The sequence below is a fragment of the Pseudorasbora parva genome, chromosome 13 (genome assembly GCF_024679245.1).
Source record: "Pseudorasbora parva isolate DD20220531a chromosome 13, ASM2467924v1, whole genome shotgun sequence".
NCBI classification, from domain to species: domain Eukaryota; kingdom Metazoa; phylum Chordata; class Actinopteri; order Cypriniformes; family Gobionidae; genus Pseudorasbora; species Pseudorasbora parva.
In genome coordinates this window covers 40,112,299-40,127,918 of record NC_090184.1, presented here as the reverse complement: position 1 = coordinate 40,127,918, position 15,620 = coordinate 40,112,299, and the positions used below count along the sequence as shown (strand labels likewise).

Genomic DNA, 15,620 nt, shown 5'->3' with positions numbered 1-15,620 from the left:
TTCACGTACATAGCATGTATTTTTGGCTACAGGGACACAAGGACATTCCAAAGCATATTTCACTGCCAGAGGCACAAATAACCCAAACAAACAAGAAAATAAACCAAACAAACCAACATATAAATAATAAAAGTAATTTTCTTATTCTGTCTTCACCCATTTGTAGGGCTCCATTTTTGTCAGTGGGCTTTGAGCGCTACAAAATGCAAGAAGTTCATAAAGCAGAGGGTTTTTAACAATACATCCTTTCTAGGTGGATCCAGCTGATGGAAAAAAGAAAAATGTACAACAATGAAACCTCTAGTTACAACACACACCAGTGCACATCCTACCTATGAAAAATGACCAAATAAAATCCAAGCATTTGAGTAAATTTACCTTCCGTGTTGCTTCATTGGGATAAAGGTGTTTCTTTAGAATCAAAGGTCACTTCTACCACCTTAGTAAATCTCCCATAATAAAGGCACTACCCTTTCTGTTTCAGCCAGACTGATGCAGCTTGTGAGTCGACGCTTTAAACTAAGAGTTGTCGTGACTTCAATTCATGTCAGGAGGTTTCTTTCCTTCCGTAACACTGAGAATGTGCTTGCTGAGCTCGAGTTAAAAGAATCCATTCTGCTACCTCCATTCTCCAGCTCGAGTTTAGTCAGACCGGGGAGACGTTGAGAACGTCAGCCGCCAGTTAAGTGAGCGCTCTAACTCTGACGAGGACAGAGAGTGAGCCGGTGGTGTCTGACAACACACTTAAAGTCTCCTGTTAGACCTCAAGCAATTAACTGAGTTTGCCTTTACGGCGAGGACCAGACCCTGCGTTCCTCTGGCGTGAAAATCCATTTCCTTTATCTGCTTTTGACAACTTGAAATGATTACATAGCCCTTGTTCCGAGCGGAAACGCTCTTGTATTCTCTGTGCCTCTTCCCAATGAGGGTCGAGGGAGCGGGGGGCTGGAGGAAGAGAATGGAGAAGCTTTCGTTCTTTACGGGACTTGAGGGGAGAGTGAAAAATGCAATGCTCCATGTGATTGTCGATTCTAATTTCATTCATATTTTTGCTTCTACTCTAAAACGCACTCGAGAAAAAAGGTTCTCTCTTTTGCATGCATTTCAACCCCTAATCAACAGCAGATATCAAAAACATCTTAGTCTAGCTCATGAAAAGATTTAACAAGTGCTGTGTGTAATGACATTTATCAGCATTTATGTCAGTGACAAAGCACATCCATCACCCAAGTCACAATAACCATGAATGTTTAAGATTTAATAACCAGACAAAGCTGATAAGGCAACCCCTCTCACTCTGGGATTCAAAACAACAATTCCAATATTAGGATATAAAATATTAATTTGTGATTTCATTAGATTCAGAGGCCTGTGAAAATTGGTTATGCATTTATCTATACAGTGGCATAGCAGACAGCACTGGGCGGAGAGGGGGGGGAGTTAGGGGAATACAACCCCCCCGGACTTGCGCTACACCTCCCTATTGGGCGGTTTCCTCTGAGGAGGCATGGGAGGCAATGTCTCCTCAAAAAAATTGGATGAGAAAGTAATTCATGTTACAAAAATAAAACAACGCAAATATTACAAAATGTGACATTAAAAAGTTTATAAATCACTTGTTTTCAAAAGGAACACTGTGCAACAGCGTCACCAGTGGGTAAAGTTACAGCAAGACGCCGCGTATCTCTTGCCTCCCCTGAGCCCATTGACTTCCAACAGAGCCTCAGAAGCGTGCACTGGGTTTAGTGGGGGTTCATTGAGAATAAGAGCGGGAAAGTCACGTGAGTGGAAGCAATACCTTCATCTCGCTATGATTAGATATGATTGGTTCAGGCCATAAATCATGCCTCTCGTTTTCGAAAATGAATGAAGAAAATGATGGCACTGATGGGAAGACTAATGTAAAAAGTAAGTAAACAGCTCGCTTATATTTCACCACTGTGTCACATAAAAATCAAACTTAATAAATGGCCTGAAAAATGACTTCTTTTTTTTTTTGAGCTATCAGGTTGGTGAAATTAAAAGGTACATCTTCATGTCTGTGACCAGTTTACCGAGCTTGATGAGTGATGAAAATAAGTTGACTATTAAAAAGAAAAGCTGAATTTCAGTTCACAAATCCAAATTAATTGTTACTGCCTTTAGTTATCATTTTGGAAAAGATTTTAAACTGCTTAAAAGCTAAATTGATGTGATTTATACTTGGTTCTAATAAGCAGAACATTAATTACAATGTTAATGTAAAAATTACAAAATACCATTGTATTTCTTTTTTATGTAAGGTAAAGTAATATTTAACCAGGAAAATGTGATAACTAAGTGTAACTGGGAAATCAATTTACATGTCTTTTATAAATATTTTTTTGATTTATTAAAAAAAAGAACTGAGGCCTTTGTCTTCTGGCTTCAGAACACCACTGTATGCCGCATATATATGCATACACACTAAATACTGTAATTGAAATATAGCCATTATGTGCTAATTTTACGATTTGGTATATGTGGGGTGTTTTTATGGAGAAAGCCAAACTAAACAAAATAATGGCTCTTTATAATGACATTAAACATGCATCATATGCTAACACAGGAAGAAAGTTACAACCTCCGGACATGAAACAGAAGTCTGTGCAAGGCTAATTAGACAATATATGCAACAACAAAAAATCGGTATGCTTCTCATGATTTAAAAAAAAAAGTGCTTTAAAAGTAAGGTGCATTTCATCTAGAAGGAGAAACGAAAATGGAAACAGAAAAAGTGCTGTAAAGTTCCTGTAAAATCCTAAATTTGACAAACAACAAAGAAGAACTTCCTCAGTTTGGTTCAAAATTTCATTAGGATTAAGTTTCATCCTATTCTAATAATATATTTCTACATTTTACAGTTAAATACTAAGACACTCATTGTCCAATATCTAACCATTTGCAAAAAAATGTATGCATGATGTGCGGTCCTTCTTTCGGACTGCTAATGTTCAGATTAGGAAACTAATGGAACATATTTAAAATGTATGCAAGTTATGTCCTTTGTTGCCAAGTAATGTTTCATAATTCAAAATATATACGTTTCTAAAACGTTTAACCCTCATCAATAGTGCTGTACCCGGCTTTATAAACCTTTATGTATAGGAGAGAGAATGTCGGAGTACTGTAATAAATAGCACGCAAAGCACGCAAACATCATTAACCCATGCATTTGACACAGCTACAGCCTGACAAGACATTATATAAATATAGCAATCTATTAACTTTCCTGTCGGAATCATTTTTAGAACAGCAGCTCTATGGTATTAGTCTATTACCACACACAGTAAAACCAAAAGCTACATTTGAAATGGTATGCTTTTTTTGTTAGGGATTTGTGTCACAAGAACACAAGGCCACTATTTAAATTGTACTTAATGGGAGAAAGCAGGTAAACGTATTAAATTCCTTTTCTCGTATTCATTTACGCGAGTTAACATCTACTCCAGCCGCTACACTGAACTGTGCTTTCAATATTCCCTAACAAATACATTTGTGCTTTTATCTTCCCCACCGGAGAAAATGAAAAATAGAGCTTTCCGCTCTAGTTGCATTTTCTCAGGCACCTCCGAAACGGGTGATTAGGCTAAACAAACTACTCATAATTAATATACATATGTGCGCTAAAAATACCAACAACAAATAATACTACCGAATTCAATTGATCTTCACAGGTCAACAGGCTGGAAATGTCAGCTTGGCACAAACCCACAACTAGGAAGTTCTTTTCTGTCTGAGTTAAGCTAGCATTTTTTTATTTCAAAGGTGAGGATGCTGCAACGGCTGTGTCCGACTCAAATGGAAAGGTGGCGATCGGAAATGTGGCCCCCTTCAGCTTGCTTTCTTTGCGTCTGATTTGCCCCTCGATTTTAAACGACACAAAAAGGAAGAACACACTGATAGGACACCGTTTTGATAGGGTAGAGATGACATGACTATGAGGAATTTTAGTTCTTTCGAGAGCAATTTGATCAAAGTTTCACTTACTATGGCGTGTGACTTGTGCATCCATTACCACTTGAGTGTGTTTCTACTTCCTACAAGCTCTGACAAAGGAATAACGAGGTTCAGGTGAGTGCTAAGATATACTAATACAAAGATATAGTGGGAAATAAAAGGAAACCATAAAGAAAAAGGTTAGCAGAGAATTCATCCGGAAGCAAGAGAATTATCGCCCTGCGTCCAACCCACAGAGAGAACGAGACACAACAGCTGCCTTTTGTTTCAGTACGTTTACATTTTTGTATATTTTTTTTCCTTTTTCTTTTTTCCTCAGTAAAAAAGAACAAAAAAATCATTCGTCTCACGGCGACCGCCTCCGCTTCTTCACACGCAAAGCCACTGCCGATCGCTCACTTAGTCAGTCAGCTCACTGGCTCGCTCACTTGTGTCCGGGACTCGACCGTTTCCTCTCGGCTCGGCCTCGGGACGGCGGAGGGAGGAACAATGTCTCTCATCTCCTTGCCTTCTCCCATCACAGTCGTCTTCTGTCCTCTCAGGTCAGTGGCGGCCATCTTGCTTGCATTCTGAGCGTCCCTGCTTGAGGAGCTGTCAGTTCTCGCTTCCTCCCTGCAGGCCACATGCTCCGCTTTCGGCCTGGAGGTGCTCAAGTCCTGGGGTTCGTTTTCCATGGACGCAGGTGCTGGCGGCCCCCCTTGCGTGGAGTGACCCAGGGAGAGCTGGTGAGCCTGCGGAGTGTAGGTGGAGGGCGGCATGGCCTGCAGGTGGTGTTGGTGGTGGTGATGATGGTGGTGGTGTTTAAAGTGCTGCCCTCGTTGATCTCTCTTCTTGTGACTCTTCAGTCCGCCGCTGCTGGTTGCCGTTCCGCTGCCACTGCTGCTGCCGTTCCCTGGATCTGTGGTGGACGCCTCTTTGTGCTTCCGGCCGGGATGCTTGTGAGGCCTCTGTCCCGTTTCTACCTCCTCGCATGTAGGGGTCACAGTTGACGTAATCAGTCGTTTTGCAAAGGTCTCCGTCGCTGTGGTTACAGAGGTGGTAGATCCCTCCAACTCCTCCAAAGTCTCTCGAGTTTTGCGTTTCTTGATAGGAAGTGCCCTCTCCTGAACAGGCTTCACGGAAGACTCCTTCAGAGCTTTTTTCTTGGCTTCTGCAGTGAGAATGGCAGCTGCGGCGTACGCGGCAGCCGAGCCTGTCCCCACTGCTGACTGCGAAGCAGTTGCTGGCTTGCGGCCACGTTTTTTAGGGGTGCTCGGCGGTTCCTGTTCCGATTTCCGTTTGCGCCCTCTGCGCATTTTGGCAACCACCGCTTGCCCCAACGGAGCCCCCGGGTCAGTTTTAGGGGCAACAAAGGGCATCTTTACGAGGAGTTTTCCCGGACTCTTTTCTACGACGCGCTTTACCGCCACTCCTTCTGTAGCCTGCCGTACCTTGCCGCTGCCTTTTGGCCGGCCCCTCCCGCGACCAGAGGGTTTGACCACTTTAGGCTTCTTTGGCGGTCTCTTTTCTCTACGAGACGGGCTTCCTCTGCCCGTGACCGTGAAGTCAAAGTCATTGGGATCCGTGGTGGTATCGCCCACCTTTTGGAAGTACGCCATGAGCTCCACTTTGGAACGGAAGGCTTTCCCTTCTGGGCTGAAAAACAAAAACATTACTATAAATTGACAGTAATTTAAAAGCAATTTGAAAGAACATTTGAACTTGAGTGAGTCTATGTGTGCTAAATTTGTAACCAGAAAAGTACATCATATGCACCTGTGGTGCAAATCTAAAAATATTCTTTCATTTCAGGCTTGATCTTATTAAGCATTCTTTAAAGTATTTATTATACGTATTGTGGGAACTGTGACACATCAGTCAGTGTTTAACAGCATGCCCTTATTCATCATGTCAAATCATGTGGAAGAACAATAAACTTCCCATCATTTAATTATTTAGCCATACAACAAGTCTTGTAAATCAAGTTCAAACACAAAGCTCTGTGACACCAACCAGTGTAATGCACAGCTCTCTCTCTGTACAGTACATTCAGATTTATTGAACAATGACTGAGTTATAACATCATGCTTCAAATACTGCTGGGACAGAAATTAAAAGGGTTGACTTGGCAACTAGCTGATATAAAATAAGTTTCCAATTTCCATTAAGGTTTATTTAGTTTCAAGTAACGAAAACTTGTTTTATGGTTTTTGTTTTAGTTAACAATAATACCCCTGCCTCAGACAAATCAGCTGTAAATCTGATTACCACAGCAACAATAAAATAGAAAGGATTCTTACTCAAAACATTAGCATATTAGTATTTAACATTAGTGTGACTTTGTTTGAGCCAAAACAATTAAATACATAATTCAACTACATACAACGGTGCCCAAAATTATATTAGAACAATATTGGGAAATTTGGGCATGGATTTATCAAGAGGACGATGACCCGAAACATTTGTCTAACTATTGCCAGAACTATCTGTGATGGAAGGAATCTGATGGAACATTGGAAATTATGGACCCCCTCAAAGTCCGTACCTCAACCTCATAGTAGAGCACTTTTGGGGCGAGTTGGAAAATATACTGGACAGATCTATTGTAGCTTAAAGGAAAGCCTTTGGCTTCAGTTGCAGAAGGCATGGGATAACATTAGTGTTGAAGCTCTCAGAGGAAATATACTGACACTGTGCCAGAGAGATGATGCTGTAATTGTTGTAAAAAGTGGACATACCGAATATTAAAGTGGATAAAAACAGTTTGACTCACTTCATCTTATTTGATGGTTAGAGCAGCAATTTGCTAGCCTAGAAATCTAGACGCAACCTAGCGGCAGCAAATCTAATCTGCCACGAGTATCGTCTAGCAACTCTCAATACACTTCTGAGCAGTAAAAACCAAACTCTGGTCGGGCCAATCACATCGTGTAAAGAGTCGGTGGGCGGGGCTTAACATAATGACGGCAGAGTTGAGCTTGCGTGCTTCTAGTAACAGAGGCTGGCGAACGGCGGCCTTTCGAATCAGATTTGACCGCGACTTGGACTTGGAGTTAAGCTTTTCTCTGAGAAAAAAACAGAACGGCACTGAAGTCATTCTTAAAAAGGGAAGATGTGTTCGGAGTTTTGCTGAACGGATACGGCGAATGTTTAATCAGTCAGCTAGCTTCGCTTCACGTTGCTCTGATTGGTGTAGCGCTATCCTATCGCGTGCAGAGGGAGTTTGAAAGAACCGTTTATCCGCCCCTCAGATTGAGCTGTCAATGGTGAGTTTCCAGACCAAACATCTTGATCTGGTTCTGGCTTGTCAGGCTAACAATTTGCATTTTTCATGAAAATTACGAAATGAAATCATGTTTTGAAGACAAAAAAAGGTCAATATTTTCAGATCTGTCAGGTGTTCTAATAATTTTGTCCACCACTGCACTGTATAAACATATGGTGAGACCAGATACATCACAAAATGGCTTTTGACAGAAGTACATAATGAATAGGGATCAAATATATAATCCATTAAATGTAAGTAAAATTATCTTATTTCAGTTGAATGGAAATATAGCACATCTGAGGCTGCCACTGGTACTTCCAGTGTTAACAGCTTTAGTTTTGTTGCGTTTGCAACATTTCGGTGAGTCTTATAATAAGTAGTCAATGACTCAGTAACATAACTTGAATAATGACTGATTTACTGTACGTGTCATTGTGAAATTAATATAGTCACAGTTGCTCTCAAAAAAAGTTACTCCCTGTAACTTGTACTAACTTGATCAGATAGACATCAAATTTCCCAGCAGATCTCCCCGACTTGCGCTGTTTCAGCTTGCGCGTCCAACCTTGAGGCAGTGAAGGGTCGTCATACAGTGGGCCTCTGTCCCGAATGATGGAACGCCGCTGCTTGGCTGATGCGGAAGATTCTGGAGGGCTGAGAGCGGCTCCAACTTCAGGGTCAGTGGGTTCAGACTTCCCTGCCTCTGTCTGTTGTCCGACATCCCCCTGCTTAAAGAGGGGCGGGGGAGGAGGAACAGATACTGTGGCCTCGAGTTTTTCCACATCTTGCCGTTCCTTTTTGTTTTTCTTCTGCTTCTGTGTCTTGTCTTTTGAGCTCTCCTGGTATTCATTCTTGTCATCACCTCTGCTGACAAACACAAGAAATAAGTGGCACTGAGACAGGATGACAGTATTATGGGCCTGTATTCTAGTCAACTGCTTGTCTAAATATCTTTTTTAAACTGAACAGAAGTGCTGCTTTGGCATGTTTGGCATCATCAATATTTCAATGTTTTGGCTTCAGAGCATGCTCATTTTCAGATCACACAAACTATTAAATACCACTACAGAGCAGGTGGGAAGAGGCCTGAATTTAAAGTGTTAGCATAAAACTCAGTTAAACCAAATTAACTGATGCAATTCGCATCTTAACATCTTTGGACGTCATCCTCAGGATGTGTCTATTTCGTAACTTCAGGATAAACACGTTCAATTTGATTTCTACTGTGTGTACAGGCGGGCGGAAATCACCCCAGAGGTGTCAAGCAAAACCTTAACGTGGAGGATGAATCATTGTGTCTTCAGAGGACGAAGGAATTTCCCCCATGTCTGTGGCATTTTTACAAACGATCAAGTTCATTCGTCCTCGGATTTTTCAGATTACTCTAAATACTAATGTTTTTGTCATGACCACATGGTGGCTTGCAATTTGAGTAGAGAAGAAAATATATATAAATATAAATAAGAAGAAAACTTCACATCACAATAAACAAAGAATATACGTCATAATATATCTCGAGCAACCGATATTTAAGAGAGGAAAAAAATGACTAACCAAAATATGTTGCCTATTTATTTTGGTATACAAAACTTTTCACAATATAGCCAGATTTAAAGGACACTGTTTTATTTAAAATGTTTAGATGTCCTTATCATTTACAGTTACTCTATCAGGATGGAGACTGGGAACATCGTAACAGACCCAACATGTTCAATGCTCAAATGTCACTTTCAATGATTGTGTAGTGATAAAATTCAAGAGATAAAGTCAAGTGAGGAAACGACTGGTTAATCTGTTCATTTTTGTTACACTCACTTAAACAATCAATAGCAGTCAGCCAAAAAAGTCACTGACATGTTTTGATACATCAGTCACCACACACCATGCCTTAAAAGCACACGTTAAAAACAAACATTCATTAAAAATTATTCAATTTTCATGCACGAAATAGCACATCATAATATATTGCAAACAAAAGTCCATATTTCATTATTCATTTCACCAATTTATGAGTACAGTACACATACTGCACACAGTAGGCATATCTTCAGTATGCAAGTGAGGTATAGCTAGCATACTTCATTAGCAAACTATGTGGAGTCACATTACCCACAATGCAATTTTACCAGTTTTAAACTTTAGTAGAGCGCATCAGTTGGGTTTCAGAATCAGAAATCACATTTTCGCCAGAGGAATTGATTTTCAACAATAACATAAACACTGCAAGAGCTCAGAGACTGTTGAACGATCATATCGTATGCTGCTTCTTTTTAAATGGTTTATTAAAAAAAAAAACATTTTTCATGAATTGCGAGTGAAAAACGATCTTGAAATGAGATCCACACATCTATACGGAAATGGAAACCGTGGCAAAAGAGTTAGTCAGTGACCATCCAGTGCCATAAAGCTCTGCAAATAACACAATCCCTAATCTCAAAATACTTATATATTTCCATATATATGAATATTGTGCAGTAAACATAATTTAGGATATAGTGTTTAGTTTTTATCAGTTTTAGTTTGCATGTTTGTTTTATTCAGACATGATGCTTTATACTGGATGAGTAGTTGAGGGTCTAGCGCAGGGGTCCTCAACTCTGGACCGAGATCCACTTTCCTGTAGAGTTTAGCTCCAGCCCTAATCAAACACACCTAAACCAGCAAACCAAGGTCTTCAGGATTACTGCAAAGTTTTAGATCCACCGCAAAATCTAAACTTTGCAGGAAAGTGGATCTCGAGGTCCAACATGATCCGAAAGCTTGATGATTCATAAAAGAGGATTGACAAGAGATTAGGAATCCTTTAACCGGCCAGGATAAAGATGATAATAAAACAAAACAAAACTAAAGTTGTTTCTAGTTGACTTGTATACAACAAAGTTGAATAAACCTAAACAAACACGTCCCTCTTCTGGAGACTGCGCTACATCCTCAGACATTCATGCTTTACTTCTTGATTTTATATCTTTTAAAGAGCAAGTGTCATGAAATTCATTTCTGCAATTATTTTGTTGCTAAAGCATTCAATACAGTAATATAAATGTTATTTTAAGCGAAGTCCTTTAATTATTTCATATCAAATCCCATTTGTTGCCCAAATATGTTAATTCTAACATGAAACACTGTTGGGAAGTTCACATGCCTTTTGGTGTGACTGAAAAACTCAAGTGCCAGTCATGAACATTTTAAATAGCATTAGAATATTGGTACTTTATCTATATTTGTAAAATCAGTAAAACCGCAGCACATTTATAATGAAAGTTATTGTTAGCATTTGTGAAAGTCTAGTCACAGCACTTAATATAAACACTTCCCCATCTATATTAAAACCTTGTTACTATGCATTTACATATATTCATTTAAAACTTCATCCGGTGCATGCTCCATGACTTTATTGCTAGAATTTATTGGCATGATATGACTAAAATCTTAGATCAAGATATGAGTAATCTTTTTTCCAATAGCAATACCACAACATAGTTTTTTTTTTTAAATAAGGTTATGATATACTATATACATTGTATATAAAATAATAAAGTGGTAATAAAATAATTAACCCCTAAATGTCACCCCCCTTTTTGACAATAGATGTGAAAATGAGCTATCCAAACTTAAATGGCTGTAATTCAAGAATGCTGTGGAATATAGACCTAGACAGCTCAGTTTTAAAGTTTTTTTTTTTTAAGTATGAAAAAGTTATGGAAGTTTAAATTTACAGTAAATCAAATGTACTATACTAAACATTTTTATTTTAAATAAATATATATTTTACTTAGTCATTTTCACACTAAAATTACTCTAAAATCAAAGCCATATGTCCAACAAAGTTTTAAAAAAATTCACAAGTCAAGATGAGATTTTGTTTAGGTGCTGTACCAAAAATAGCCACCGGGTGTCAAGTAAATTCCAGTGATTTTTTTTATGCATTCTCCTGTAACAAATTGATACATTTCTGTCCAAATTATAATTTCTATCACAAAATAGTTGCTAAACATGGAACCTTGAGGCTCAGACCTTTCCGACGATATATGTTTTGTCAAGATTAGAAAAGGTTTTTATTATTAAGTAGTTAAAATAAATTATGTAATATGAAATCTGACACCGCCCACTAGGGGAGGAGCCCATTTAGATTTTAGTACCAATTCCATGGTAACACAACATCCAATTTCAAACTTATTTTCACAGGATGAATTGAGTAAGCTTTCAATGAAATGATACCTAATTTAAAATTATTACTAATATGATAAATAAAAAAATAAAGAGAGCTCCAAGCGGCCTGCTAGCGCGACGATGACAGTTAAAGGCACAATATGTAGTTTTTCGCTACTTATGGTCACCTATTCAAAGGTGTAGCATGGGAGATGTTGTCACAGCCGGTGGAAAAGAATTGGGACTGGACAGATCACTTTTCACACACTGCAGTAAGCTAGATTGATATTAGACGTAGAATGGTAAAATGTGGTACTCACGGTAAATCAAGAAACCGAGATTCAAACAATATGACTAAACGTGGTGAGCTATATAACATTGATTAGTTTTTCAGGTTATGAATGTATCCAAACAGTTGCTCACCTGTCTAATATAACACATAATTTATTAACGCATCTCTAGTGTTTCCATGGTTTCTACAAAATAAAACCGCAAAACGAGGGTAACGTGAGTATGATGTCACTGATGGGCGACACACGGACACAATCCGTATCATGGTTAAAAAATTGCTTATTGCTCTTGGAAACATTTTGGATAGTGTAAGTACACAAGTCAACAAAATATATAACTGCTCTAGATTTTTCCAAAAATCTTACATATTGTGCCTTTAAGGGATTAAATGAACAAAAAACACTCCACAGTGTTCACTGTGTAAATTAAATCTTGTTATTAACATTATTGACATGTTAGGCTGCTGTCACTTTAAAGATGATCTAATATACCGATTCACTCAACTGTTTACCTTCACTTAAGACATACATTACAGTGGATACTTGTCTTTTGACACAAGTGTATTTGACCTGGTGAAGCCCAATAAGTCCAAAAAAAAGTCTTATTGCACTTGCTGCTTATTGCACTTCAACAGTTTAAAAATCACTCATTTTAAAACAGCAATGCTTAAACACGTATCCAAAATATGTAGCACAGTAACATCATGTAAGCATAACTGCAATAGATGTGATAGTCCAAAATGCCCACCCCTAGATGAGACATTCTGTTTGTTGGCCATGGAATAATTGATAGGTTTGACCTTATAAATGAACTAACCATTTATGAGATGAAAATAAATGAACACCACTACACTGTCCCCTGGTTTCACAGGCAAAGCTTAGAGGGATAGTTCACGCAAAAATTTAAATGATACCATGATTTACTCACCCTCAAGCCATCCTAGGTGGATCTGACATTCTTTCAGACAAATTGTTTTTTGTCTCAAACTGAGTTATATTATAAATGTCCTGGCTCTTCCAAGCCTTCCAAGCTCTTGGACCACCTTCCATATTGAATTTACAGAAAAAGCATAACTGGCACAATGACGTCGGACATAGCGTAAAAAAGCATAACTGGCACAAGGACGTCGGACATAGTGGAAAAAAGTGTAACTGCCACAATGATGTCCGACATCACGAAAAAAACGTAACTGGCGAGAGGACGTTGAACGTAGCGTAAAAAATGTGTGACTGGCACGAGGACGTCAGGCGTAGTGTAAAAACGCTTAACTGGCACAATGACGTCGGACGTGGCATAAAAAAGCATAACTGGTATGAGGACGTTGAACGTAGCATAAAAAAGCATAACTGGCATGGTGACGTCGGAAGTAGTGTAAAAAAGCGCAACTGGCATGAGGATGCCGAACATAGCGTAAAAAAGCGTAACTGGCACAATGACATCGGACATAGCGTAAAAAAAAAAAGCGTAACTGGCACGATGACGCTGAACGTAGCGTAAAAAAGCATAACTGGAGTCGGAAGTAGTGTAAAAAAGCTTAATGACACGAGGACGTCGAACGTAATGTAAAAAAGCGTAACTGGCATGATGACATCGGACATAGCGTAAAAAAAACGTAACTGGCACAAGGACACTGAACGTAGCATAAAAAAGCATAACTGGAGTCGGAAGAAGTGTAAAAAAGCGTAATGACACGATGACGTCGGACGTAGTGTAAAAAAACCGTAACTGGCACTAGGACGTCAGCCGTAGCATAAAAAAGCGTAACTGGCACTGGACGTAGCGTAAAAAAGTGTAACTGGCATGGACATCGCCGTAGCGTAAAAAAAGTGTAATTGGCACAAGGACGTCGGACGTAGCATAAAAAAGTGTAACTGGGACAATGACATCAGCCGTAGCATAAAAAGGCGTAACTGGTACGATGACATTGGACTTAGCGTAAAAAAGTGTAATGGCACGATGACATTGGACTTAGCGTAAAAAAGTGTAATTGGCACGATGACATTGCCGTAGCGTAAAAAAGTGTAATTGGCACGATGACATTGCCGTAGCGTAAAAAAGTTGAACACGGAAGGCAGTCAGTCGGAAGCTAGATATTTTACTTCATAACGTGTTAAACACGGATATTTTTTTTATAGAAACCCATCAATTCGGCCTTTATTAACCCTCGGAGCCGTGTAGAGTACGTTTATAATGGATATAATGGATTCACCATTATAAAGCTTGGAAAATCCAGGACATTTTTAATATAAATCCGATTGTATTCGTCTGAAAGAATCTCATACACACTTCTTTCAGACGAATACATATTTTGAGGGTGAGTAAATAATAGGATAATTTTCATTTTAGGGCTAACTATCCCTTTAAACCTAGTCCCAGACTAAACTGCACATCCACTGCCATTGTTTTGTCTCAAGATGCATATCAGGTATGTTTTTTTTTTCCTTCTCTAATTGAACTAAGGCCTAATCCGGGCTTAATAAGCCCTGTCTGTGAAACAGGGCCTGTAGTTGTTTTCTTATTGAAGGGCAGGTCTCTTATGTGTCCTTAAGAACAATAAATAATAACAATTATACCACGCTGGAGACAATTAAGGATCAAGTTTATCTAGAAAGAAAAGATAAAGAATTACAGACTGTAACATGTTTATTGAGACTATTTTTGAGTCACTACAATGAAAATTATATTTGCCCCATTTCAAACAACACTTGTTACTTCCATAATAATTGTTCATAATAAAATATTCCTTGGCTGACAAACTAAATATTTAATCTAGCCCAAATGAGCTAGAATCTGCCCTTTCAATTCATAGAGCATGCAACACAGGAAGAAGTTGCAGAGCCATGTCACAAGTATGTGTAAGACATGAACCAGTGTGTTTTGCATGTCACTCTGTTCGTGCAAATCGCCTTGCGGTCGACCACACACACACACATAAAGACAAATATGATGCTGCTAGATCCGTTAGCTGCTTACCGGAAGTCAACAGCTCAACAATATCACCAGTCTGCTATCACATGGGAGTGCCTTGTGCACTGCTAAAGCAAGCTCACTATCTATTTCAGTGATACGAGAACAGCAACAGTCGCATGAACAGTGTTTTGCACCTGGGGTTATGTGGTTTGCATGCTGCAGGGGCAAAATGAGCGGCAATAACAACACATACACACAAGCACGGTGACATCAGACAGAGAATTAGCACACTGGCCAACTTGCTTGCATATGCAAACTTGGTACCTGATGTACCTACACCATAGCACTGAACTAAAACCAACAGTAACCTCGTTTCTAAGCACTTAAGTTAAGTCAAGTAATTCCACGGCCAGGACAGGCGTATCTATCTGGAGCAAATCTCATTTCGGTCCCCTGCCTTGTCCTGCAGCGCCACAAGCAAGCTAACTTACTTCAGTCGGCTGTTTTTGACAGCTACCGAGCCCTTAGATTTAAACAACACGGGAGCGGCGTAACATTCACACGAAAGAGCCCTGAATATCAGCAAAACAAAACATGTGTGCGTCCAAACCCCCAGGCAGCCGTTCGCGCTACATTTCAGAGGAGTTTTTGAAGTAACGTCAGAAAACGACAACGAACACACATTGGGATAAAGCGCGCAGCTCTCTTGCCGCACAATGTGTCCGTTGATCGTGGAAAAAGAGCGGGAGAAATACGAGTGACGTATTCTCAACGCCTTCGCGGGCTAGCGCGGCTAACATTCCCCCCTCAGCTTGCCTGACAAAATATCACAGCGACGATCAAAACCTACGCCATCGCCGCTCGCGACGCCTGACATTGGAAGCCGTGACAATGGGAATGGATGCGATTCACACTTACAGTCTCTCCTCTCCGCTCTCTGCGGCGGCCATTTTTATTTAAATAAATAAATTTCCAAAAAATCACGCAACATCTTTGTGGGTACCCCTCACCCTCCTCTCCCACTCCCTCTAACACAACACCATCC

The 15,620-nt window shown here is 39.5% G+C and overlaps 1 protein-coding gene across 3 annotated transcripts; it reads right to left on the bottom strand.

The window, feature by feature from the left end:
• Positions 1-1,150: 1,150 nt before the first annotated feature.
• On the bottom strand, positions 1,151-15,620 carry mecp2 (methyl CpG binding protein 2). Of its 3 annotated transcripts, none has more exons than XM_067414383.1 (3): positions 15,494-15,620; positions 7,721-8,089; positions 1,151-5,613 (listed from the first exon to the last, which is right to left on the bottom strand). In XM_067414383.1, the coding sequence occupies exons 1-3, from the start codon at positions 15,523-15,525 to the stop codon at positions 4,386-4,388; spliced, it is 1,629 nt and encodes a 542-aa protein (XP_067270484.1). In that variant the 5' UTR covers positions 15,526-15,620; the 3' UTR covers positions 1,151-4,385. The 3 variants fall into 3 exon arrangements, with proteins under 3 accessions (XP_067270484.1, XP_067270483.1, XP_067270485.1); XM_067414382.1 differs by having other exon boundaries at positions 7,721-8,092; positions 15,494-15,592; XM_067414384.1 differs by lacking the exon at positions 15,494-15,620 and adding an exon at positions 15,426-15,437 and having other exon boundaries at positions 7,721-8,092.

Excerpts from the sequence above, each read along its gene's own strand:
- mecp2 (XM_067414382.1), bottom strand. The coding sequence starts at position 15,525 with ATGGCCGCCGCAGAGAGCGGAGAGGAGAGACT. Across the intron at positions 8,093-15,493 it reads GAGAGCGGAGAGGAGAGACT|CAGAGGTGATGACAAGAATG; the intron begins GTAAGTGTGAAT and ends TGTGTTTGTCAG. Across the intron at positions 5,614-7,720 it reads TTTGATGTCTATCTGATCAA|CCCAGAAGGGAAAGCCTTCC; the intron begins GTTAGTACAAGT and ends TTTGTTTTTCAG.